Source organism: Rhincodon typus, chromosome 25 (genome assembly GCF_021869965.1).
Source record: "Rhincodon typus isolate 14 chromosome 25, sRhiTyp1.1, whole genome shotgun sequence".
Classification (NCBI taxonomy): domain Eukaryota; kingdom Metazoa; phylum Chordata; class Chondrichthyes; order Orectolobiformes; family Rhincodontidae; genus Rhincodon; species Rhincodon typus.
In genome coordinates, this window is record NC_063356.1 from 14844487 (window position 1) to 14871983 (window position 27497).

Below are 27497 nucleotides of genomic sequence, written 5' to 3' on the forward strand. Positions count from 1 at the left end.
AGCCCTGCACCTTGTTGTCTCGGATTCTCCAGCATCTGCAGTTCCTACTATCTCTGATAGAGTTTTCCTGCTGTTCTTGTGTTAGAATAACACGGAGCACTTGACCTTTCCCATTTATGGTACAAAATGTCAGAAACCTAGATGACTTTGCAGAGGACATGTTGTTATTCATGAGATGGTGTAATAAATATTACAAAATTCAGATAACTATTGTTTTCTACGCTGACTGATCTTTTTCCACTGATAAAGCTAATGGCACAGGAAATTATTTACCATGAAAGAAAAACTCAGTGTATAAAAGAGACAGTTGATATCCATAACACACCAGCTGCAAGATGGCAAAGCTTCTACTTGGAACAGGTAAGGCAGTATTACTGTTTATTACCCCTGACATTTTAAGATCTTTTTTAGTAAGTTCACTGTTAGGATTCAAATGGGGCAAAGAAAAATGTGAAGATTCCTTTCGTAAAAATCAAGTTTAATTATAAAGGAATTGAATCTTTGCTGGGATTCCTGAAGCTAGCTTGTGTAAGTAGCAGGCTGTCAAGGGCACTTCAACTAACCCATTGAATTACTCAACTGCTGTTCCTAAAGTAAATGCTCTGTGACAGTACCTTATTTGATCATTCTTGTTTTAAAATCATCATATTCTCTTGAGATTTTCTCAAACAGTACTTTTTGATTTTCATGGGACATGTTTCAGTTTTCTGGGGCTATTTTTCATTCTCACTAACTCATTAAATAGGCAATGCAGTCACACAGTAAGAATCCCTTCTGTATTTGAGTTGACTTATGGAGTGTTTGGACTCACACAGAAGCAGAATTAGAAGAATTCATCAACATCCTCCAGAATTACTAACCTTCGATTAATCTTCCATCCATAACACACAGTGAGCATGTTAACTTTCTCGGCACTATAGTAATTACATTGGTATGAGATAACAAAAATAGATCAGCAACAAAATTTTTTTTCAAAGTAATTGACATGCACTTATATACAAAATATACATCACCCTAAATAAACCTTCCAGATTGTTGAGGTCATAGCTAATGCAGTTCCATTGCATTTGCACAATGCTTTAATATTGCAGGGGCAGGGGAACGAGTCAGGGTGGGATGCTCTTCGGAGAGGCGGTGTGGACGAGTTGGGCTGAATGTCCTGTTTCCACACTGTAGGGATTCTATGATCTTCTATAATCTTCTTCATAGATCTTGAGCTTAGATAACCTTAAATTAGAATTTTCTCATTCACTTGCATGGAATTCATTGTTTTTGTGATTTAAGGTTTTCTTGGACCCCACTTTTGTTGATAGATTAAAACTATTCTGTCCAATTTGCAGCTTCCCTTTTCCCTGTCTTACAGGCTCCTTCTCCCAACACCTCCCCTGGTGGCAGAACATCTAGCTTCAGCCAATGTGACACTTGATCCCAGCCTTAGCAAATGCCCTCATTGCACGCCCACCACATCCATTCACAGTGACTTCCTCACTGCTACCATTTACTTACATAACATTTTTATTAATTCACAGGGCATGGGTGTTACTGGCTAGGCCAGCAGGTATGTCCATCGTTAACAGAATTGTAATATTTTCAAATGTGACTGGTTTGTTTGATGTAGCTGTTTCCTTGAACAAGATCAATTGCATAACAATATCAATGGAGAGTTTATGGCATTTGCCAATTGATCTTTTGTAATTCAGAACCACAGATAAATGGAGCAGCTGCAAAGTTATATTTGAGGCAAAAATAACGATTAAGAGAATAAAGCTCTGAGACACAGAGGGAACCCGACATTCTAGTGCATATATTAAGGAAGGTTAGAAAGCTGGTACAGCTTAGGACAGCTAATAGAATTTTGGAGCGATGGACACTGAACACAAATATAGTGAGGACCTGCTTTACTTCAAGGGGCTTTGATGAGACCATATCTGGAATATTACGTACATTATTGTCCTCCTTATTTAAAGAAGAATGTAACTGTTTTGGAAGCAGTTCAAAGAAGATATACTACATGATTATTTGGATGAAGAAACAATGGATAACCTGTTGTGCTATGTCTCATAGTCAGAATATGAGCATACATTTAAGATATCATCACTGAGGGTACAGAGGTCTCAGATGCCATCTTTACTCAGATTACTTGAATCATGAAATGCTACTCTTCAGTCATAACTGAATATTTATTCAGAAACCTATATGTATATGGATGTGGTAAGTGTACATATTGGCCAGCTGACATAAATGTCTGTCAGATCTTTCAATACCACCTAATCAATACCTGGCTTCCTTAAACTGCATAGGATATCATAAGTGTTGTGACATCAGGTCAAGTATCCTCTTGGAGGCGAAACCTATGTGATAGCCTATGCTCATTTCCATTGGGGTTTTGAAGAGGAAGAAGTGACCTGATTGAATCATATGAGATTCTGAGGTGTCTGGACAGGGTGGATGTGGAAAGGATGGTTCCTTTTATGAGAAAATCTAGAACCACGTGTCCCTGTTTTGAAATGAGGTGCCATCCATTTAAAGTACAACTAAGAATATTCTTTTTCTCTCAGAATCCCTACAGTGTGGAAACAGGCCCTTCGGCCCAACAAGTCCACACCGACTCCCAGAGCGTCTGACCCAGACTCATTGTCCTATAGCCCACCTAATCTACACATCCCTGAACACTGCGGGCAATTTAGCATGGCCAATGCACCTAGCCTGCACATCTTTGGACTGTGGGAGGAAACCCACGCAGACACGGGGCGAATGTGCAAACTCCACACAGCCAGTCACCTGAGGGTGGAATCAAACCCAGGTCCCTGGTGCTGTGAGGCAGCAGTGCTAACCACTGAGCCACCGTGCCGTCCTAAAAGTACCTGAGCTCCACCCCGGCACGAATTGAACCCCGGTCTCCCTCAGTAGTATAGTGGGCAGCATCCCTGACTAGTCTTTCTTCAGGATTCAGGTATTTTTGACTAGACAGGCAGGGATGCTGCCCACTATACTACCGAGGAGCTCGTAAATATTGTGATTCTTTGCAGCTCTCATTCTCAAAAGATAGTGCTTGATTATTTTTAAGGCAATGTACTGTAGATTTGTGATAAGCAAAGGAGTGTAAGGTTTTGGGGTAAGTAGGAAATTGGAGTAGTCAGATTAGCAGTGAGTTTATTGAATGGCAGAGCAGACCTGAGGGGCTAAGTTGCCCAATTCTGCTCCTAATCTGAATGCCATATGTTTTAATGGCCTTCTGCTGTTATTTAATGTATACATGCATTTCAAAACCTTGGGCAGGCATATGAAACAGAAAGGTTATTTTAATTAGTGTGTCCTATAGCTACATGCAATCAAGACCATGCATTTTCAGTACCTCACTTTAAGGTCCAGTTCAGTTCAGAAAATTGAGCCTGTGTTAGGGAATTAATGTTTCATATTAACTTCAAAACATAACCTGAATCAAGAATAATTCACATATCTGTAGCACTTTAAATATAGAAAACACCCAATTTCTGCAGAGCCAGAAGGGGCAGGAGTGCTGTCCCTGGAAAAACAGATATGTGTGTACTCTTTTCTCCCTCATTGTCTAAAATGTATTTCTCCTGTAAGCTGAGCTTGTATAAACAGGAATGACATTGACAGCTTGCACCAAAGGCCTAATAGCTAATTTGGCAAGGACTGATCAAATTCCACCCCTGAAAACAAAAAATGCTGGAAATCAAATGCTTGATTGAAGATAGATTAATAGTTGATGACAAGTATTCATTTAATACTAGGAATATTATGAGCCCTTGAACCTTTAACCACATTTCTACCATAACATTGATATTTATTCTATATTCTTCATTACAGCATTGGTCTTGTTGGCATGCCTGGAACTGGGTAAGTTTTTGCGCTTCTAAAGCTTTTGTAAATTTCATGCAATGAATAGAAACTCTGTGCTGATTGTTATTTGTCGTCAATGACAGGCTCTGCCTACAGACTGGTTTGTTACTTTACAAACTGGGCTCAGTACAGACCAGGAGCGGGGAAGTACAAGCCAGAGAACATAGACCCTTGCTTGTGCACACATCTGATCTATGCTTTCGCTGGAATGAAGAACAATCAAATCACCACCTATGAATGGAATGATGTGATCCTCTACCACACTTTCAATGGCCTTAAAAACAAGTATAACTTTATTGTAAAAGTTGTGAATGTATCAGCAATATCTAGCATAGTTTGAAGTTCTTATTATATATTGTTGTATATTGAAAACTTCTACCCAATTATATATAATCATAATGTGACCAGATCGGTGATTTAAAGCTGGACTTGAGCTTTGTTGATTTATTTTCCATGAGTGGACAATAATCAATACTGAATGGGTCTGGCAATGGCTGAACAATCATGATAGTACTAGCTTGTGCCATATAAACAAAATTAAAAGAAGTAACAAGTTATTCATTCAACAATGCAATTCATAGCTCTTGAGTTTGTAAATCAAACTAATAGATTATTTTAATTAGTGTGCCACGAGAATATACTTACCGAATGCACCAAATGTTGCACTTGAATTTGAAGTTTATAGTGTGCTGGTGTTTGGTGCTAATGTTTCTGTTGTTTAAAGTGAAGTATATGTATAGAAACACTGGACTTTGGCAGGAGCTGGAATTTCCACTGTTAACCAACAGTGGGTGAGCAAGGTAGCCTTTGCATTTTCACTATTCCTATCAGCAAATCAAACCAACACCTGTTAACAATACCAACATTACACCCCAGTGTTTTAGTTCAATTGTAAGTAATTTTGTTTCATTGTTTTTAAGCTATTTTCTTGTCATTTATCTTATACTAGAAGGCAACTGTGTGTCTTTGGAGACTAGTTTACAGTGGTTCAAGAAGGACAAACTTCTCAAGGACAATTAGGGTTGGGAAATAAATAATGGCCCAGCCTCTGATGTCAATAACCAGTGATTGAATTACCGTTGTGTAGGATAATACAATGTGCTTTATACACAAAACCACGGAATTGTTACAATGCAAAAGCAGGCCACGTGGCCCACTTTGTCTATACTGGTTCACAGCACACCCATCCACCACCTTAAACATTTACTCCTTGATTGAAGCTTTTATGATCTTGTCTGGTCTTGTCAAGGTGGATGTGGAAATGACATTTTCTCCTGTAGGTGAGTCCAGAACCAGGGGCATTGTTTTAAAATTAGGGTGTGGCCCTTTTAGGACAGAGTTGAGGGAATCTTTTTCTCTAAGAGGGTTTTACAACTTTGGAAGACAGCCTGAGGCAGTGGAGAATGGATCATTGAATATTTTCAAGGCTGAGATACATAGATTCTTATTAGGCAATGGAATCAAATGTTGTCTGCAATGGATGGGAATGTGGAGTTCAGAACACAAATAGATCAGGTGTGATCTTATTAAACAGCTTGAGAAACCAAATGGCCTACTTCTGCTCTTAATTCATAAGATGCTCTGTCCTCCACCACTGAGGTACAATTGATGTCATCTTCTCAACATGTGACCTCTATCACTGAGATGTATTTTTGCTCAATTGCAACTTAGCACTGAAAGGATAAAGCAGTAAAAGTCTAGGACAGTAATGATCACAGTCATCGCAAAAGTGTTCCTTAATGCATTTGTATATGTTTGTTTTTCTAAAAGAGCAATTGTTCATTTTTATTCCAGGAATGGTAATCTTAAGACACTCCTGTCCGTTGGAGGATGGAACTTTGGAACTCAGAGGTAAGATGAAAGTTTTTTTTAGTATTGGGTGACAAGTCAATGGTTAGTACTGCTGCTCATGGCGCCAGGGATCCAGGTTCAATTCCAGCCTCAGGTGACTGTGTGTCTGTACATTCTCCCTGTTTCTGCGTGGGTTTCCTCTGGGTGCTCCAGTTTCCTCCCACAGTCCAAAGATGTGCAGGTAAGGTTGATTAGCCATGCTAAATTGTGCAGGCTTGGTGGATTATTCATGGGAAATGCAGGAATAGGATAAGGGGATGGGTCTCGGTAGAATGCTCTTCGGAAGGTCTGTGCAGACTCGACGGGCTGAATAGACCGCTTCCACACTATAGGGATTCTAGAAAATGTCATTCTTTTCCAATTGTGTATAGTGTTAGATAGGCTGGGCACAAAGATATTTTTAGAAATGATGACTATGTGGTTTTACACAGATTATCTGTGAGTGAACGTGCTGTGACTATCTTCAAAAGTGTCTCAGGTGTAATTCAAACAAGGTTTGTGGAATTCTCTCTGTCTGAAAGAAAGGATTGCATTCTTTTTACAGACTTATTTTAAGTTAGAACACCTTTGAAAAATTGATTAAACTGATTAGCAACAATGCAATAATCTACAATTATATTTTTCTACATTATTATTAGTGTTTTGATCCAGATTGCAATTTTAATAGGTATGGAGCTCTTAAATATTCTTGGGACAGTTGCAAAAATCAAAATTCACTTATTCTAACTTTGATCCATTCTACCCTCCTCCAGATTCACCGCCATGGTTTCCTCATCAGGAACTCGCCAAGTTTTCATTAATTCTGTGATTAGCTTCCTGCACCGTTATGGATTTGATGGTTTGGACATTGATTGGGAATATCCTGCATCAAGAGGCAGTCCCCCACAAGACAAATATCTCTACACTGTGTTAGTGCAGGTAGGAACCACATGTATTTCAGAGGATGTTTATTTTACTAGCTAAAACAAAGTTTGTTTGAAATGTCGATTTCCTCTAAAGGTTATCACCAAGGACAAGGGTACAAGGATAGGCCTTTAAGCTTCTATTGCCTGCTCACTGCCATTCAATTAGATCATCGATGACTTATAGCCTTATGCTTACAGCAACAGATGTAAAATACAGTTCTGGTGACTTGGTGAGAAACATGGAAGTGGAATGTTCATATGTTAAAAAATGTGAATTTAGACAGCAAAGTAGTTTGATTACAGCCTCATGGATCACTGTAATAAAAGCATGTCTGTTTTGACTACTGTGAAACAGCGATCCATTTAGGTTCCATTGAAATCAGGTCCCAACTTTGATTATAGACTTAGATTAAACAGGTTATTGTCCAACACTTGGATTCATTTTATAAAATCAGAAAACTCATAGAGCCAAATTTGAAATTTCTCCACTTTGTGTGATTTTTGCTATGAGAGACCTCTTTCACTTTTGACTTCTAGGAAATGATGGCAGCGTTTGAAGCTGAGGGGAGAAGCACAGGAAGACCGAGACTGCTGCTCTCTGCTGCAGTTGCTGGTGGCAAGAGTAATATTGATTCTGGCTATGAGATTCCTGAGCTCGGAAAGTAAGTATCCACATTAGTCCTACAGGACTCTTTATGTGGAGAAACCCTTTTTCTCTATTTTCTTTCTGATTCAGCAAATTTAATAAGATCGCAGACGAGCAAAGAGTACTCATAAGTATTTCATTCAAACTTGTTGCTGAGTTGACGGATTCTAGTTTACGCAATGTTCAAGATGCTAAGATTGTTTCTTGTACTGATGTTGTTCTGATACCTCTGACTGTACCTGGTCATCAGGTGAAGGTAGTACTCAGCGCTGCTTTGGATCACTACAGTGTTAAATGCTATCAGTCTCTGCTTTCTAAGCAGAGATATGAATATATTGGTCAGGTGATGCTTGTAGAATTGTTTTCTGGCAAACAAATAGAAAGTCATCCAAAAAACAAATCACCTAATTCTGTCAGATTTCGAGGCAGGGTGATAGAGAGTGGGCTAGAAAGCAGGAATAGTAGAGAGAGAGAAACAGTGATGATAGGGTGAAGGAGAGAGGGATTGAGAGCAGCTATATTTGCCTACTTACCAAAGCTTCAAGAAGCCCGACCTCCTCGAATCGTAGAATCCCTACAGTGTGGAAACAGGCCCTTCAGCCCAACAAGTCCACACCGACCCTCAGAGCATCCGCCCAAACCTATCCCCCTATAACCCACCTAATCTACACATCCCTGAACACTACAGACAATTTAGCATGACCAATCCACCTAGCCTGCACATCTTTGGACTGTGGGAGGAAACCAGAGCACCCAGAGGAAACCCATACAGACAAAGGGAGAATGTGCAAACTCCACACAGACAGTCACCCGAGAGTGGAATTGAACCCAGGTCCCTGGCGCTGTGAGGCAGCAGTGCTAGCCACCATGCCACCATGCCACCATACCACCATGCCACCCATGTTAGGGGTTTTGTAGCCTGGATATTGATATGGAATTAATTAATTCTTAGTTCTTAGTTAGTTGATTATTGCAGTCTCCTTGCAATCACCTTGCAGCCTCTTTGTTTCACACCCACCATTTGGAGACTGCTTCTCCTCCCAAACCACACTTGCAGCTTCCTGGTACCGCACCCTGCCCACCCCGCCCACCCCCGCACCCCATACCTCCTTGTTGCTTCCGTTCTCCTCCGGAGCCCCCTTGCATTTCCTTCTTACCTACACCACCTTGCAGCACCCGGATCCTCCCACCCCTCTGTTGGAGACTCCATCTCCCACCCCTTTTCTTTCTGGCCTCTATTTCTCTCACACCCTAATTGGGGCCTTCTTATCCCCTTCAGCCTCACTCTGACACCCCTTTCTTTCTCAGAAAAACCGTCATGCAGTTGCCTCTGACCTCCTATTCCTCACCAAGCAGTCTGAGATCATAACCTTGACAAAATGTGGCTCTTAACTCAGGCTCAGCCAATGGCAACACCAGATTATAGCCTCCTCAAAAGACTCTGTCATTGCCCTCTTCTGCCACTTGCTTGCCCAGTTACCAACTCACAGCCACCATTTACTTCCTCAGTGCTCGCTGTTCCTTCATTCACAGATTGAATCTGTAGTGGTGGTAACAAGGTCGGCCAGATGGACCTCATAGAATATGAGTTCCCTAATTGGGACTGTTAACCTGGTCCAATCAGGTAGCTCTGGCTGACAGATATAAACAGGAGTGTCAGGGGTTTTGTTCACTCAGAGAGCTGGCTCTGAGGGAGCTGGATCAGTGTCAAGGACTGTTCAAATGTAAATAAAGTGTGACTTGGTGACAGGATACTGGCTTTTGTGGAGTTATTTCAGAATCTGTCCCATGTTTGTCACTGATAGGCTGATGGGCCAAATGGCCTATTTCTGCTCCTACATCATGTGTTCAGTTTCACCCCATTTCCTGACATTCAATGTATAGAAATGACTTTCCTCTGATTGGTCACTTTCTTGAGTGAATTTTCTTGGAGTATTTGGGCACTTTTGAGGCAGATTTGCTGTGTATTTGGAGCATTGGTACATAGTCAAGTGGTCAAACCCAGATACTATTGTTACCACCCATTGATCCATCATGATTAAATCAGGGTTTGACATTGGGTGTAGGGAGTGCTGCCTGGTTTATTGTTTACCAGCTCCCTGGTTCTGACACTGGGCTTATGTAGTGGAATGTGATGTGGTGGAAAACACAGGAGAGAGATGCTTCAGGGGCAAAGAAAAACACTGATTTTTATTGAATAAACACAAGCAAATTGAATATATTTGCAGAAAACAAGAAAGTGAATATTAAAACCCGCCCATCTCTGACTGAGACTTTGTCTCCCAGTTAACTTAAATGCCAGTTAAGCCTTGCAGCTAAGATTTAAATCAGTGGGTAAGTAGATACAGTGGGTGACTGTTACTTATGCTAATGGGGAAGGGGGTGTGGGGAGAGAGAGAGAGAGAGATTACCTGCTATTCCACTTCCCTTCCTTAGAGGTGCCCTACACCATAAGCCCCCCAGACCCCTTTCCCCTATCTAAGACTAGCCAAGCTGGGTTAGAGACAGTCTCAATGACCTTAGGCTCACCCTGGAGTGATAGAGATCACAAATGCTTGGAGCTTTCTGTTGAAAGAGTTGCTAAAAGCACTTGGTATACAGAGCATATTGAGCTCTGTGTGTGTTGTGGTGTAGGTAGCGAATGTGGAGACAATCAAGGAAAGTGCTTTGTCCTGTATAATGTCTTGCGTGTTGTTGGAGTTGCCAGGGCTCGAAGGGTGTCTTATTGGGCACTTATTGTAGTGCAGCACTGACAGCATATTGAAAGTAGCTCATCAGCTGTGAATTGCTTTATGACATGATGAGAACGTGAAATGTCCAATGTAAATGCCACGTTTTGTTTATTTTCTGTAGTTTTCATCTCAGAGCTCACTTATTTAATAACGAAGATTATAACCATTTATCTTAGTAACAGACTCTCAGTATAACTCACATCTCTTCTCATACAGAGTTTTTGACTTTATCAATGTGATGACATACGATTTCTTTGGACCTTGGAGCCATACCACTGGAGAAAATAGCCCTCTTTATCCTCTCCCAAATTCCCAAAGTGCTCTCAACTTGGAGCTTAATGTGGTTCGTACTCATGAAAATCAAATCCAATTGTTTCAATATTTCTACTGATAAATGGGTAACTATCTTCAGTCAGATTGCTTGCAAAGTGCTTCCAGGATATACTTCCATTTTTTTCTGCAGAACTATGCAATGAATTACTGGAAAGAAAATGGAGCTCCTGCAGAGAAACTGAATGTTGGATTCCCAACATATGGCCACACCTTCAGACTGAGCTCATCCAACACTGGAGTTGGAGCCCCAGCATCAGGTCCTGGACCAGCTGGGAAGTACACAAGACAAGCTGGATTCTTGTCATATTATGAGGTATTGACACTGATTAAGCTTCATTATTCTGTAATATTTATATTTACAAATGCTAACTATGCGAGGACAGAATTCTACCCTCCAAAACAGACCAAAGATTTACTGTGAGATTTGCTCCAACATCCAAAGCTTCTGACGGAGACTTCCTGAAGTAACATCTGATGATTTATCATGCTGCCCTTGTGCTTTTTGAGTGATGCAAGTGTCTGGGATGGACCTTTTTAAAAGATAGGCAGTCTATTCTGTCATCCTTAGCAAAGACACACAATCACATCATCTGTCCCATGTATGAAAATTTTGCGCCTCTGCCAAAATGTCAATACACAGTATGGCCCAGCTTCAATGTCAGAGGAACAGGAGCTGGGACACCTGTCATCTGACATCAAAGACATAATGTAACACTCTCCATCATTAAAAAAAGTCTGACTTTCTTACTCTAACAATTGTTGCCAGTCTTAGTAAATTTGCACAAGAGATAAAGAGGAGGGTTTATCCCTTTGAAATCTCAACCTCAAATTCCAGGATGTTTTACAGAACCATTGCAGCCACTTCTTAACAGTTTGCATGCCAACTTCATTTGCCAGTTCCACATCTTCGGGAGGGTAAGGAAGCTGGTCTTGAAGCCAGCTCTTAAATCAATTGCTTTCTCATATGTACAAATAAAGATTTATTCAGTGCTCCAGATCAGAACATGCGGGAGAATCAGTTGTGAGGTGGACACACAGGAGATGCTGTGGCCGCAGAAGAGACACCAGAATGGTGTGTTGCCTCCTGGGTGCCAGGGTCAAGGATGTCTTTGAGTGGTTGCAGAACATTCTGAAGGGGGAGATTGAGCAGCCAGAAGTCATTGTGCACATTGGTACAAGTGACATAGGTAAACAAAGGGATGGAGTCCTGAGAAATGTGTATAGGGAGTTAGGTAATAAGTTAAAGCGCAGGACCTAAAGGATAGTGATCTCCAGATTACTCCCAGTGCCAAGCTCCCGTGAGGATAGAAATAGAAAGATAGACCAGATGAATGTGTGGCTGAGCAGCTTGTGTAGGGGCAGGGTTTTCAGTTCTTGGATCATTGGGATCTCTTCTGGAGTAGAGGTGACCTGTAGAAGAGGGATGGGTTGCACTTGAGCCTGAGGGGGTCCAATATCCTCGTGGGGAGATTTGCTAGTGTTACCTGAGAGGGTTTAAACTAGTTTGGCAAGGGGTGGGACTCTGAATAAGAGAGGGGCCATCGAGAAGTCAGGGGAAAATACATTAGCCATCGAGAGCAAGTTTACTATTCGAGATAACAAGGGACACAGTAAAGGGAGGAAAAAGACTTCTGTTTTAAAATGTTTTTATTTCAACACATGAGGCCTGACTGGTAAGGCAGATGAGCTCAGAGCATGGATTGCCTCTGGGAACTAGGATATTATAGCCATAACAGAAACATGGCTGAGAGAAGGGCAGGACTGGAGCTCAATGTTCCAGGATACAGAAGCAACAAGTGTGGCAGAAGTACAAGTAAGTGAGGAGGGGGAGTTGCCCTTTTGATAAGGAAGGACATAACAACAGTGCTTACAGTGGATATTGTTAAGGGATCATCAAATGAGGCCATATGGTTAAAACTTAAAAACAAGAAGGGGATAGTCACTCTGCAGGGACTGTATTATAGATCCCAAATAGCTAGCGGGTACTAGAGGAGCAGATGTGTAGAGAGATTGCAGATACCTGTAGCAATAAGAGATTGGAATTGATTGGTGATTTTAATTTCCCCTGTTTTGAATGGGCTACCCACAGTGTAAGAGGCCTGGACGGGGTGTCTAAGAAAGCTTCCTAAATCAATATGTAGAGGGCCCTACTCAGGAGGGTGCAACACTGGATCTCCTCTTAGGAAACAAGGTAGGGCAAATGACTGAAGTGTCAGTCAGAGAGTACTTTGTGGCTAGTGACAATAACTCCTTAGTTTAAACATAGCTATGGGAAAAGATAGGATAGGTCCACAGATTAAGGTGCTGAACTGGAGCAGGGCCAATTTTGTGGCAATTAGGCAGGATCTAGCAGCGGTCAATTGGGTGGGTCTGTTTGAAGGAAATGGAACGAGTGGCAAATTGGAGACTTTTAAAAGTGTGATATCAAGAGTCCAGGGATAGTATGTCCCGGTTAGAGTGAAGGGAAAAGCTGGTAAGTTTAGGGATCCCTGGCTGATGAGGGATATTGAGGCTCTGGGCATGAAGAAGAAGGCAGCATACATGGGTTTAAGCTATAGAGCTCAAGTGAGTCACTAGAAAAAGTGCAAGAGCACACTTAGGAGGGAAATCAGAAGAGCAAAGAGAGGGGATGAGATGGATCTAGCAGATAAGTTTTAACATAATCCCAAGTGGTTCTATAGCTACATTAAGAGTAAGAGGGTGGCTAGGGAGACGATGTGTCCCCTTAAGGATCAGCATGGCTGTCTATTTGTGGAGCCACAGGAGATGAGGGAGGGATAGTCAGCAAGGATTTGTGCATGGGAAGACCAGTTTGACAAATTTTTTAGAGTTTTTTAAAGAGGTAATCAAGAGGATGGATGAGGGTAGGGCAGTGGATGTTGTCTATATGGGCTTTAGTAAGGCCTTTGACAAGGTCTTGCACAGCAGGCTAGTCATGAAAGTCAGGTCACACGGAATCCAGAGAGAGCTAGCTAATTGGATTCAAAATTGGCTTGATGGTAAGAAGCAGAGGGTGATGGTTGAAGTTTGGTTTTTGGGCTGCAGGCCTATGACTGGTCGGGTGTCAGAGTGTCAGTCCTGGGGCCTTTGTAATTTGTTATTTACATAAATGACCTGGATGTGCATGTACAAGGCATGATTACTAAGTTTGCAGATGATACGAAATTAAGAGGCATTGTTGATAGCAAGGAAGGCTATCAAAAATTACAGAGGGATCTTGATCAGATGGGGAAGTGCGCAGAGGATTGGCAAATGCAATTCAACACAGATAAGTGTGAGGTGTTGCATTTTGGAACGTCAAACCAAGGTAGGACTTATACAGTAAATGGTAATGTCCTGAGGAGTATTGTGGAATAGAGGGACCTAGAAGTACAAGTGCATAGTTCATTGAAAGCAGCGTCACAGTTAGACAGGGTGGTGAAGAAGACATTTAGCACGCTGGCTTTCATCAGTCAAGGCACTGTGTGTAGGAGTTGGGACATTATGTTAAAGAGGTATAAGTTGTTGATGAGGTGGCAGTTGGAGTATTGTGTACAATTTTAGTCACCCTGCTATAGGAAAGACATAGTTAAATTGAAAAGTGTGCAAAGAAGATTTACTAGGATGTTTCCAGGACTAGTAAGTCCGAGATATAGGGAAGGGTTGGCCAGAATAGGACTTTATTCCTTGGAACGTAGGAGAATAAGTGATGAACTTATTGAGGTGTATAAAATCAAGAGGGGCATAGATAGGATGAATGCATATTGTCTTTTTCCTAGGGATCGGGAATTTGAAAACTTGTGCGCATAGTTTTAAGGTGAGAGGGGAAAGACCTAAAAAGGACCTGAGGGGCAACTTCTTCATGCAGAGAGTGGTATGTATATGGAATGGGCTGCCAGAGAAAGTGATTGAGGCTGGTACAATAGCAACATTTAAAAAACATTTGGACAGGTACATGGATGAGAAATGTTTAGAGGGATATGGTCCAAAAGTGGGCAATTGGGACTAGCTGAGTGGGTACCATGGCCAGCATGGACCAGTTTGGGCCGAAGGGCCTGTTTCCATGTTGTATTACTCTATGACTCTATGAGAAATCATTTCATCTTTCAACAATTGGATTGGTCAGCATTTCATATTTATCAATACAAATAAGTTTCCAACTTATCAAGTAACAGTGCTTTCATGTTTGAGAATTTTAATGGAGTGAAGCCAATAGCCGAATGAAAGCAACAAGGGAAAGTGAAGTAAAGATTTCCAATAGTATACATTTAAAGCATTGCAAACCACTGTTCTATGGAAACACTAATGACTTGAATACCATTGTCTCACTCTTTTGACAGATCTGCACATTTTTGAAAAGTGCCACCATGAAATGGAATGCTCCACAAGTGGTTCCATACGCATATAAAGGAAATGAATGGCTTGGACATGATGATGTGAAGAGTTTTAGAGATAAGGTAAAATTAATTAACTTTTTTATTTGTTGCTTTGTTGCAATATGTGTGCTGTGATATACAACTAGTTTTGCATTATCAGGGCTGGAAAAATGTTATAACATCATTCAATGGAATAGCCGCAACATCTTGTACAAAATCTTTGTATCCTGTTTATTTACAGGAGAGATCCCAGAGGACCCAATATTATTTTTTTGTTTCAGAAGGGCAACAGGGATAATCCAGGAAATTACAGGCTGGTGAATCTTATGTTTCTTACGGTCTGGGTTTACTTTCATTTAGAAAAACATGGACTTATTGGCTATAGGCAGCATGGTTTTGTGGGGGAGAGGATGTGTGTCATTAAATCATTAGACTTGGATATTTGGGGCAGGTACCCAGTGAATCAAAGTGTATTTAATACTGGCCTTGAATCCTGACTCTTAACGATGAAGGAGAAACACAGAAAACTGCAAACGACTTAACAGCATGAAAATGGTTCATTCTTGCCTGCTAAGGTTGCTAGTTGGGTGACTCTGAGTTTAAGATGGATTTTTTTATGCAGTTTAACCACTGGTTTTATTTCTGATTTAGTCCCTGATGCAAGAGTGTTGGGAGAAGTTCATACATCTGTCTTTTCAGCTCTTTGTACCAAAGATGCAAATGAATGTGTGAAAGAAACAGACACAGTTTCTGAAATGTCTCATTTCACAGATACCCATTACAGCAACTTCAATGATTAGGAAGTGGTGACTTATTGGTAAATTCACTGGATTCTAATGCTCTGGAAACATGGATTTGAATCGACCATGGCAGATGGTGAAATCTGAATTTAGCAAAAAAAGTCTAGATCTGTTTAATCACAACTGTGCAATCACTTGCTGTACAAACCATTCTGGTTCATTCGTGTCAACCTACCTCTTTACCTGGTCTCCAGCACTTAACTGCCACCAAGTTAATTAGGTATTGGCAATAAATACTGGCTATGTAGTGTGCCTACATTCCATGAATTAAAAAAAGGAATATCTGTTTTAAAATTCATTGGAGTAAAACTTTCCTTCTCTTCTAGGGTATGATAAAAGTCGAAGGTATCTATATTCACAGAACGGTAGCAGTGGCACCTTTGGGCATTTCTACAATTTTAGAAGAGGTTTTTTTTGTATTTAGTTGCAGTGTATTGTAAACATTTATTTGTATTTGGGGCAAAAATTGCTTGCAAACAAGAATTTATGAAGTGAATTTGTGAACAATATCTTCCAGGTTGAGTGGCTGAAAAACAACAACTATGGGGGAGCTATGGTGTGGGATCTTGCTCTGGATGACTTCTCCGGAACTTTCTGCAACCAGGGGCCTTATCCTCTCATCAATACACTGCACACAGGGCTTGGAATCTCTCAAGGTAACTTGAGGCTTCTTTACACTTGGATCTTGTTACTTGTTGCTATCACAATGTCAGCAATCATTAATGAGTAAAATAACTTAGCAATTATTTGAATTAACTAAATAAATTTCAATTTCAACATTGTTAGAACCACAGTAATACAGGATCACTGAGTGTTTATGGTCATAAAATCCATATGAGGATGAATCATGTAATAAACACTGAAACATCTTCATCTGTTGTTATGTGTTTATGGTAATATTGAGCAAGTCAAATCCCAAAGTGAACATGTGGCTTCACAGACTATAACTTTTATTTCTTTATTTGCTTCCCATGGTGATCAGTATGGATCATATTCACAAGAGGCTGCCAATGTATTTTTAACAAAAGTATTTAAAGTTTGTTACACACAAAAGAAAAAAAAACACACTAACTATATTACACCATGTAACAAATTGTTGAAACTGTTGCAACAAAAGTATCAAAAATAAAGATTCAACCCTTTTACCCTCAGCAGCAACCTCACAGATTTTACCCTCATACAACTTCAGTGAAGTCGCCCTGTTTCCAGTTTAAAGCTCGTCATTCAGCTGGCATGGCTAAACTTGTTCTATTTCTGATAAATGTCTGCATTCACTTGGTGCTATCTTCTTCAAATAATCTCTGTTCCTGATATTTTTAAGCAAACTGTTAATTCAGATCACTTATTTCTCAACTTGTGTTCCTTAAGTTCATATATTTATCAGCCTTGTCCCTGACATCTTAAAGCCATCTGTTTTTGGAGCTTTTCTCTTACTAGTGTTTTAAGTCATTCAAAATTTCTGGTCTTCTACACTGACTGTTTTGGAGACAATTAAGCTAATAACTTTTGCTGCCATAGACCTGCTCTCATTGACAGAAATCTGTATACCTACTGACCTTCTGGATTGTTCTACATTTTGAAAAGATTTCTTCTCAGCTTCTGTCTCCCTGTGTCATAAGACATTGGGCAATGACCCACTTTTTTCTTCTTTCCTACTCTTTGTTGTCTAAAGCACTATCTACTCTCCTCAAGGGACTTTTGTCAAAGCCTCAATTAAATCCATGTAAACAACATTCTAGACAACCACTCACCATTCAAAGAACTCAGAAATTGAAAATGAAGCTAAATCTATGTTATCTCTTTTCTTAACACATGCAATACAGAAATACAAATCAAACTGCGAGCAAAACATGGCTGTTTCTGTGCTAGAGTTCAAATTTTCAAATAATAGCAATAATTCCATATCATAAAACTTTATCACACTGTTAACGGGCTAAGTCATAAATTTGCACTGGTTGTTGCATCCAGTATGCATTGAAACTTTAATATGTTGAAGATATTCATTGTATTATTGTATTTAAATCTAAAGGAGTAACATATCATGATGCAAATTTATCAAGTTTTTTAGAGCGAGTTCCATAGGAGCTGTCATGCATGTAGTGTAACTTTGTTTAAAATAAAACTACAATTAAATCACACTTCAAAGTTTGCGTTGCAATAAGCACACTCCAACAATGTCACAAGATTTTCTCAGCTGCTGTTAGTGAATTGAACTTGTAAGCAGCTTGTTCCAAATACCACAGGATATTGAGCTCTTCCTGAAAATTTTCAATGCACCATCCGTCCTTGACTGGCCATGCTTATCTTTGTTACCCATTTTGAAGCAAGTGATGAATTGATGAATTTTGTTTCTTTCTAGTTTGTGTTCCATCTAAAACGGCAGTACGACTAGTTGTTCCTCCTATGCAGGCCCCCAGTGGTGGTGGCAGCAGTAGCAGTGATGGAAGTGGGTTCTGTGCTGGCAAAGCTAATGGTGTCTACGCTGATCCAAAAGACAAGAACAAATATTATCAATGTGTGAATGAAGTGAGCTACATGAAGCATTGTGCTGCTGGACTAGTCTTTGACCCTTCCTGTGACTGTTGCAGCTGGGTTTAAGTAGAAGGTATGGGTTCTTGTTAATCTAAGTAACAATTGAAAGCAGATGTTCTGTGTAAATCAGTAATATTTGGATGGTGTAAAATACCAATGAAGCCTTTATTAGGAGCCCTAAAGGAATATGTCAGAAGCTTAATATGGACAAACTATTAAATTTTAATCCAAACGTGGTCTGCTTGATGTACAATTTCAGCAAATTCTGACAACGTGTATACCAAATGAATGTATTTTCATCTTCCTTTGATTTGAATTGAATTGTATGCTCCCAGAGATGGTGTTATTTTCTTTCGTAATGAGATACTGTGTTGTTTGCAAGGCTAGCCTTAACTGCACATCCGTTAATTACCTTTGTTAAAGTGGGGATTAACGGCCTTCTTGAACTGCTGCAGCCCCCATGGCAGTGTTCTGATATCATAGTTATCTGGAAGAACAAGAAAATAATTAGAATTAAAAATTAGACCCTATATATGCTGGTTATACCACTTATGTCATAGAATGGCTACAGTGAAGAAGCAGGCCATTCAGTCCATCGAGTCCACACCAACCCTCCAAACAGCTTCTCATCCAGACCCACAACCCTCAACCCTATCCCCGTAATCTTGCATTTCCCATGACTAACCCATCTAGCCTGCACATCCCTGAACACTACGGGCAATTTAGCATGGCCAATCCACCTAACCTGCAGGTTTTTGGACTGTGGGAGGAAACCAAAGCACCTGGAGGAAACCCACACAGACACAGGGAGAATGCGCACACAGACAAGAGTGGAATCAAATCTGGGTCCTTGGCACCGTGAGACAACAGGGCTAACCACTGAGCAACCGTGCCGCTCCATTGGGTAATAACGTGATTTTGAATATTATTGTTCAAGGGAAAACATGAAAACATTCTTTAGTTTTCAGGTCTGCCATCAAGCTTCATTGGGCACAAATGCATCTGTAACTTGTCTTCAATGTAATTACTGAAGTGACATTATTTTGAATAAAAGCCATTATTGTACTCCAATGAATTTGTCTCAAAGACATGAAAAGTAGTTTAAACAGTAAAATAAAATAACCAATTTATGCAGAAAACAGTTTACTTAGTACTTTTTCTTAATGAATGATATACAATTTCAGGTTCCATCTGACACAGTTCAAAGCAGAAACTGATGTTTGAAACTTTGACACAAATTCAAACCACAGTATTTCCATATCTCCAAGCATTTCAACGCTTCACAGGGAAAACATTTTTGGTTCAATACAGGAAAGAAACTGAAGCAAACTGATTTCTAATACAAGCACAGGGAGTGCAAGAGAAATTCATCAAGACTGGCAGCACCTGTGGAGAAAGAAACAGAGTTAACATTTCGAGTCTAATATGACTCTTAGTGTCATAGAGTCTTGCAGCACGGAGACAAGCCCTTCCGTCCAAACTGGTCCATGCCAACCAAAATGTCCATCCACGCTAACCCCATTTCCGTGCACTTGGCCCATATCCTTCTAAACCTTTCCTATCCATGTATTTGTCGAAAAGTCTTTCAAATGTTAATATACCCACCTCAACCACTTCCACTGGCAGCTCATTCCAAATGTGTACCATCCCCTGTGTAAAAAAGTTGCCCCTCATGTTCTCATGTATTCTTTCCCCTCTTACCTTAAACTGATGCCCTCTAGTCCTTGATCCCCCAACCCTGGAGAAGGACTGAGTGCATTTACGCTATCCATGCCTGTCATGATCTTATACATTTCTATAAAATCCCCCACTCAGTCTCCTACGCTCTAAAGAAGAAAGTCCTACCTTGTCCAAACCCTCCCTATAACTCAGTCCCTTGGGTCCTGGCAATATTCTCGTAAATTTCTTCTGCACTCTTTCAAGTTTAATAATATCTTTCCAGTAGATTTGGATGAGGGAACAAAATGTAACATCTCTAAGTTTGTAGATGATACCAAGTTGGGTGGGAGGGTGAACTGTGACAAGGATACAGAGATCCTTCAGCATGATCTCGACAGGTTGGGTGAGTGGGAAAATCAATGGCAGATGCAGTATAATTTAGATAAATGTGAGGTTATTTACTTTGGAAGCAAGAACAAGAAGGCAGATTACTACCCAAATGGCCGTAAATCGAGAGAAGGGTGTGTGCAACGGGCCCTGGGTGTCCTTGTGTACCAGTCGCTGAAGGTAAACATGCAGGTGCAGCAGGCAGTGAAGAAGGCAGATGGTATGTTGGCCTTCATTGTGAGAGGTTTCAAGTACAGGAATAGGGATGTGTTGTTGCAGTTGTACAGGGCCTTGGTGAGACCTTGCCTAGAATTTTGCGTGCAGTTTTGGTCTCCTTTTCTGAGGAAGGATACACTTGCTTTCAAGGAAGTATAGCAAAGGTTTACCAGGCTGATTCAGGAATGGTGGGACTGACGTGTGAGGAGAGATTGACAAGGTTAGAATTGTTTTCGCTGGAGTTCAGGCGAATGGGGTGGGTATTTGGAGGATCTCACAGAGACTTATAAAATTCAAACAGGACTGGACAGGATAGATGCAGGGAGGATGTTCCCAATGGTGGGTGTGTCCAGAACTAGGGGTCACAGTATGAGGATTTGGCATAGATGATTTATGACGGAGATGTGGAGACATTTCTTCACCCAAAGAATAGTGAGCGTGTGGAATGCATTATCACAGGAAGTAGTTGAAGCCAAAACATTGAATGTATTCAAGAGATGACTAGATATAGCATTTGGGGTGAATGGGATCAGAGTTTATGGAGAGAAAGCAGGATTAGGTTATTGATTTGGATGTTCAGCCATGATTGTGAAGAATGGCAGAGAAGGCTCAAAGGGCTGAATTGCCTCCTCCTGCTCCTATTTTCTATGTTTCTATGTTTCTATAGCAAGGTGACCAAAACTGAACACAATACTCCAAGTACAGCCTCATCAATACCCTGTACAACTGCAACATAACTTGCCAACTTCTGTACTCAGTGCCCTGACTGATGAAGGCCAGTGTGCCAAAAGCCTTCTTCATGTCCTGTCTACCTGTGACTCCATTTTCAGAGAACTGTGCACCTGAACTCCAAGGTCCCTCTGTTCCATTACACTGCTTAAGGCCCTACCATTCACCATGAAACTCCTACCCTGATTTGACTTTCCAAATGCAACACCTCACACTTATCTATATTAAACTCCATTTGCAATTTCTCAGCCCACTTCCCCAGCTGATCAAGATCCTGCTGCAATTTCTGATAACCTTCCTCACTGTCCACAATATTGCCTACTTTCGTGCCATCTGCAAACTTGCTAATCATGCTTTGTACATTCTCATCCAAATCATTGATATAGATAACAAACAGCAATGGGCCCAGCACCGACCCCTGAGGCACACCACTAGTCACAGGCCTCCGGTCTGACAAGCATCCTTCCACTACTACTCTTTGCGTCCTACCATCAAGCCAATTGTGTATCCAATTTGCCAACATTCCCTGGATTCTGTGTGATCTTCCAGAGCAGCCTACCACGTAGATACCCCATCAAAGGCCTTACTGAAATCCATATAGACTATGTCTACCTCTCTGCCCTCATCAACCTTCCTGGTCACTTCACCAAAGAGCTCTAACAAATTTGTGAGACTTGATCTCCCACACATGAAGCCATGTTGACTGCTTCTAATCAAACCAGGTCTTTCTAAATGTATGTATATCTTATCCCTCAGAATCTTCTCAAGTAACTTACTAACCACAGATGTTAAGCTTACTGGCCTATGATTCCCAGGTTTATCTTTGCAGCCCTTCTTGAATGAGGGTACAACATTCACTACCCTCCAGTCCTCCGGGACCTCACCTGTGGCTAACAATAATGCAAATATATTAGCCAGGGGCCCCGCAAATTGTTCTCTAGCCTTTTGCAGAGTTCTTGGATATATCTGGTCAGGACCAGGAGATTTATCCACCTTCATACATTCTAATACTTCCAACACTTTCTCTACTGTGATATGGACTGTCCCCAATATATCACCACGAATTTCCCAAGTTCCCAAGTCTTCATGTTTTTCTCCACAGTAAACACAGAGGTCAAATATTCATTGAGGACTTCACCCATCTCCTGCGGTTCCACACATACGTGTCCACTTTGGTCCTTGAGTGGTCCTTTTCTCCCTCTAATTTTTTTTTTCCTTTAATATACTTAAAGAATCTCTTTGGATTCACCTTAATCTTCTCAGCCAAAGCTATCTTGTGCCCCCTTTTCGCCCTCCTGATTTCCTTTTTCAGTAAAGTCCTGTATCCCCCATATATCTCCAGGGATTTCCTTGATCCCAGCTGCCCAACAGAGCCTCCTTCTTTTTACTGGTCAAAGCCTCAATATCTCTTGTCATCCAGGGTTCCCTACTCATGCCAACCTTACCCTTCACCCTCACAGGACCATATAGACCTTGCTCTAGTTATCACACTTTTAAAGCCTCCCACTTGCCAGAGGTCCCTTTACCTGCAAACAAACTGCTCCAATCAACCCCTGCAACTTCCTGTCTAATTCCATCAAAATTCATATTGCCCCAATTTAGAACTTAAACCTGTGGGCCAGTTTTGTCCTTCTCCATAACTATTTTAAAATTAATAGAACTATGGTCACTGTTCCCAAAGTACTCCCCCACTGTCACCTCAGTCACCTGTGCTGCCCTATTTCCCAAAGAGTAGGTTAGGTTTTGCCCCTTACCAAGTATGATTCTCTATATACTGCTTAAGGAAACTTTCCTGAACACGTTTAATAAATTCTACCCCATCTAAGCCCTTAACACTATGGCAGTACCAGTCTATGTTAGGAAAAGTAAAATTCCCACTATGACAATCATATTTCACCTGTAAGTCTCCAAAATCTCCATGTATATTTGTTCCTCTAATTCCTGTTGACTATATGGGGGCTTATAGTACAACCCCATTAATGTTACCATCCCCTTCTTATTTCTTAGTTCCACCCACAAAGCCTCACTGGATGATCCCTCAGTTGTTTCATCTCTGATTACTGCTGTGCTACTCCTCTTATTCAAAAATGCAACTCCCCCTCCTTTCTTTCCTCCACCTCTGTCCCGCCTAAAGCACCTGGCACGTTAAGCTGCCAGTCCTGTCCCTCCCTTAGCCATGTTTCTGTAATGGCTATAATATCCCAGTCCCATGTACCTATCCATGCCCTGAGTTATTTCTTCATTATTGATACACTACATTGTACAAACATTGTTTTCACGAGAAAAATAATCTTATGTAGCAGATTAGTAACAGCTAGTGAGATGGGAGTGGGGTAGGGTAAAAAGTTTTTTAATTGGCAGACCTATTTTGATGGGAAGTGTTGCTTTCTGTTACATTCCCATTTGCCTTTCGGGATTCTTTTTATTCATTCTTGAGATTTGAGTAGATCTTTCAAGGCTAGCTCTTGTTGCTCTTCTCTACTCGCCCTTAAGCAGATGGTGGTGAGTTGCTTTCTTGAACTTCAGCCATCTGTCTAGAGTGTGTACATCCATGGTACTGTTACAGGAATTCCAGGATTTTAACCCAGTCATAGAGTCATAGAGTCATACAGCATGGGAACAGACCCTTCGGTCCAACCTGTCCATGCCGACCATGTCCCAACTGAACTAGTCCCATCTGCCTGCGGCCCATATCCCTCCAAACATTTCATATTCATGTACTTATCCAAATGTCTTTTAAATGTTGTAACTGTGGCCACATCCACCACTTCCTCTGGAAGTTCATTCCACACATGAGCCACTCTCTGTGTGAATAAATTGCCTCTTATGTCTCTTTTAAATCTTTCTCCTCTCACCTTAAAAAAATATGGCCCCTAGTCTTGAGATTCCCCCACCCTAGGGAAAAGACACATGCTATTCACCTTATTCATACCTATCATTATTTTATAAACCTCTATAAGTCGCATCTCAACCTCCCACACTCCAGTGGAAAAATGTCCCAGCTTATCCAACATCTCCTTATAACTCAAACATTCCATTCCCTGCAACATCCTGGTAAACTTTTCTGAACCCTCTCCAATTTAATAATATCCTTCCTATAACAGGGCAACCAGAATTGAATACAGTACTCCAGAAGAGGTCCCACCAACGTCCTGTATAACCTCAACATAACGTCCCAATTCCTATATTCAAAGTGATTGTGAAGGAATAGAGATACAGTTCTAAGTTACGATATTGTTTGACTTAGAGAGGATTATAGAGGGGGTGCTAACCCCTGTCCCTGCTCACCTTGATCCTTTGTTTGCTAGGGGTTGTGGGTTCAGCAGACACTGCCAAAAATGTATTGGTGAATTGCTGCAGAGCATTCTGTTAATGGTACTTGTAGCTGCCATTGTCCACTCATTCATTCATTCATAGCTAGTCCCTCGCAGAATAGGATGATTCTCTTCCATTTTCAGGGTGAGTCAGTAGGTAGCACTACAGACTGATGGGGCTACCGCAGGATTTGTTACACTTGGGGCAGGTGGTGGTCACAGGAAGAGGTAGGTAGGGCATCGGTGTGGCAGTGCGCTCCTTACATTGTTTTCGTCCAGCTTCTGCTTTTGCCTAGCAGCAAGTCTCGAGGAGCTCGATGCCTTCCCGAATGCACCTCCTCCACTTTGGATGATCTTGGGCCAGTGATTCCCAGGTATCTGTGGGAATGCTGAGCTTTGCAGTGAGGCCTTGAGGGTATCACTAAAGCACTTCTTCTGTCAACTCTGCCGTTTCGAAGCTGGGAGTAGAGTACCTGTTTGGGGAATCTCATGTTGGTCATGCGGATGATGTGCCGAGCTCATCGTAGCCAATCAAGGGTCATCAGTGCCTCAATGCTGGGGACGTTGGCCTGGTCGAGGAGACTGGTGTTAGTGCGTCTTTCTTCCCAGCAATTCACAGGATCTTGCACAGGTGGCATTGGTGGTATACTGCTCCAGTGCTTTGAGATGTCTTTTGTAGACAGTCCATGTCTCAGAGCCATACAGGAGGATGGGAACCACCACAGCTCTGTAAACCATGATCTTGGTGTTGGATCTGATGTGGCTGAAGACTGCACTACCACCCTGGAGGCGGTGCTGGATCTCTTCATTAATAACAACATCAGATCCACTGTGTGCTAGTGACGGATGGAGTGACTATTTAAGATGGTAAATGGAGTACTGATCAAGCAGGCTCCTTTTGTCTGGATTATGTCAAGATCCTTGCATGTTGTTGAGCTGTAGCTCTCTTTTGTTGCTGTTTCCTCTTGTCTATGTAGGATATAGGCCCAATCTACAAGATTATTGTTCTTGAATTATTCATCCATTCCTGCACCTGAATGTTTCTCTGTGGGTGCAGAAAAACGTGGAACAAAGCACATTAAAAATGCAAAACAAAAATAGCCCAATTTTCTCACTTGCTTCTCTTAATAACTTGGGATAGACCTTACCTGTTCTTAGTGGTTTACCACTTTAAGCAATGTTAAACATCTTAATTTCCTCTTCCACTGTGTTTATCCCATCCATTAATTTTTCATATCTCCCCCTTAACAACAATGTCCCAGCTTGCGTCTCTCTGAGAGGATACAAGCAAAGTTTTCATTCATGTTCAGTCCACACATTCATCCTTCACACACAAGTCTCATTTCTGATGTTTAATAGGCTTGCATTTCCTCTTTTTTATGATGTAGTGATAAACATTTATGTATTTTCATTAGCTTTAGTTGTGAAATATTTTTATGTCTTGTTTTTGCTTTCCTAGTTTTCTTCTTTATGTCAATTCTGTACTTTTTATCCTTCTTTAGTTTTTTTGCAGCATCAAATGTTTCTATCTGATATAGGTTTCCCTTTTATATTTCATTCTACCCTAAATGCTTCTTGAAATCCAAGGGGCTCTACATGTGAGAGACCAATCCATTATGGGAATGCATTTGTTCTGACCATTCACGAGCTTTCTTTGAATGCCTCCCACTTTTCTGACACTGATTTATCTTCAAGTAGCTGTTTCAATGCACTTTTGCTAAAGACATCACAGCTTAGTAAAATTGTCCTTTCCCAAATTTATAATGTTCACTTCCTCCTTACCATGTTATGTTATTTCTGAAAAAATAATAAAACTAATGACAATTTGGGACATAGAGTTGGTTGGTGCATAGAAATTTCCCTGGGGTGTAGTTAATTAATTGAGTGCTGTGGAACTGAGGTATGACAACACCAACACTGACGGGAGTATGTGAATGTAGTATGAGAAGGTTATAGAAGCAGCTTCTATTCTAAATGTTGAGATCAGAATTCTGAATGAAAAATATTAGCACAAAGAAACAAGACAAAATGAGGTATTGTGTAAGTGCACACACATTGTGGATTTTTATATGTCAGCCAAGTAATAACACCATTAGGACCAGGTTCATGTTGAGTGACATATCTTGACGTTTATTCACAATACTAACCATTTACATGCTTCAATATCATAGACTTGGGAAGGCCTCTGAGATTTCTCACTCTAACTTATGAAATTCACCTAATTAACTACCTTATCCACCATTATGATATCCCTCTTATCCAACTCTAACCTCATTCTAACCCCAATATCACCATGCGAAATGGGATAGACTTCAAACAGATCGAGCAACTCAAGACTGTGCATCCATGAGGTGCTGTCGCCCTTCAGCAACAGCAGAATTGCATTCCAATACAATCTGCAACCTTATGCACAGCATATCCCCCACTCTATCATTACCATCAAGATACGGGATCCATCTTGGCACAATGAAGAGTGCAGGAGGGCATGCTGGGTGCAGTACCAGGCATACTTAAAGAAGTGAGGTGTCAAACCTGGTGAAACTACAAAATCTTCCCTGGCCCCCACATCATCAGGAACATCCTTGTCTAGTCCTGTTAGAATTTTATACAATTTTAGGAGAACACCCCTCATCTTTCTAAACTCCGGTGAATATCATTCTAACTGATCCAATTTTTCTTCATACGTCAGTCCTGCTGTCCCAGGAATCAGTCCTGTAAACTTAATCAAGGCATTCCAGTCAAAATTAAATCTGATGTTTAAGTTTCTGGAAACTTTCCTGGATTTATAGCCACATAATGCTACTCTGTTTGCTAAAACTTGAGTGGTTTGGATATTGTAGATCTTACCACATCCCCATTCCCATTTGGGAAACGTTTCAGTGGTCAATGACACTGAAGTTCTGATCTTCAGGTAAGCGAGCTTCAAGGTGGCTTTTGAGACACACAACAATGCAGGATCGCTGAGCAGAAACTGATAGCCAAGTTCCGTACCGAAGAGGATAGCGTCAACTGTGATGTTGGGTTGATGTCACGCTACATGTAACTCACCATACTGTTTTGTATTTGTAAAATCTTACTTACTGTTCTGTATTGACACCATCAGTTTGATAACTTGTTAATAGCTCTCTACCTTAATTAGTTTGTACAGTTTTGGATTAGCTGTTACTTTGG

General features: G+C 40.9%; 1 protein-coding gene across 2 annotated transcripts; it reads left to right on the forward strand.

The window, feature by feature from the left end:
* Positions 1 to 330: 330 nt before the first annotated feature.
* On the forward strand, positions 331 to 18691 carry LOC109936768 (acidic mammalian chitinase-like). Of its 2 annotated transcripts, none has more exons than XM_048612163.1 (11): positions 331 to 360; positions 3835 to 3864; positions 3951 to 4152; positions 5662 to 5718; positions 6471 to 6636; positions 7161 to 7285; positions 10218 to 10344; positions 10465 to 10647; positions 14654 to 14770; positions 16007 to 16145; positions 17849 to 18691. In XM_048612163.1, the coding sequence occupies exons 1-11, from the start codon at positions 336 to 338 to the stop codon at positions 18085 to 18087; spliced, it is 1410 nt and encodes a 469-aa protein (XP_048468120.1). In that variant the 5' UTR covers positions 331 to 335; the 3' UTR covers positions 18088 to 18691. The 2 variants fall into 2 exon arrangements, with proteins under 2 accessions (XP_048468120.1, XP_048468121.1); XM_048612164.1 differs by having other exon boundaries at positions 17899 to 18041.
* Positions 18692 to 27497: the final 8806 nt, after the last annotated feature.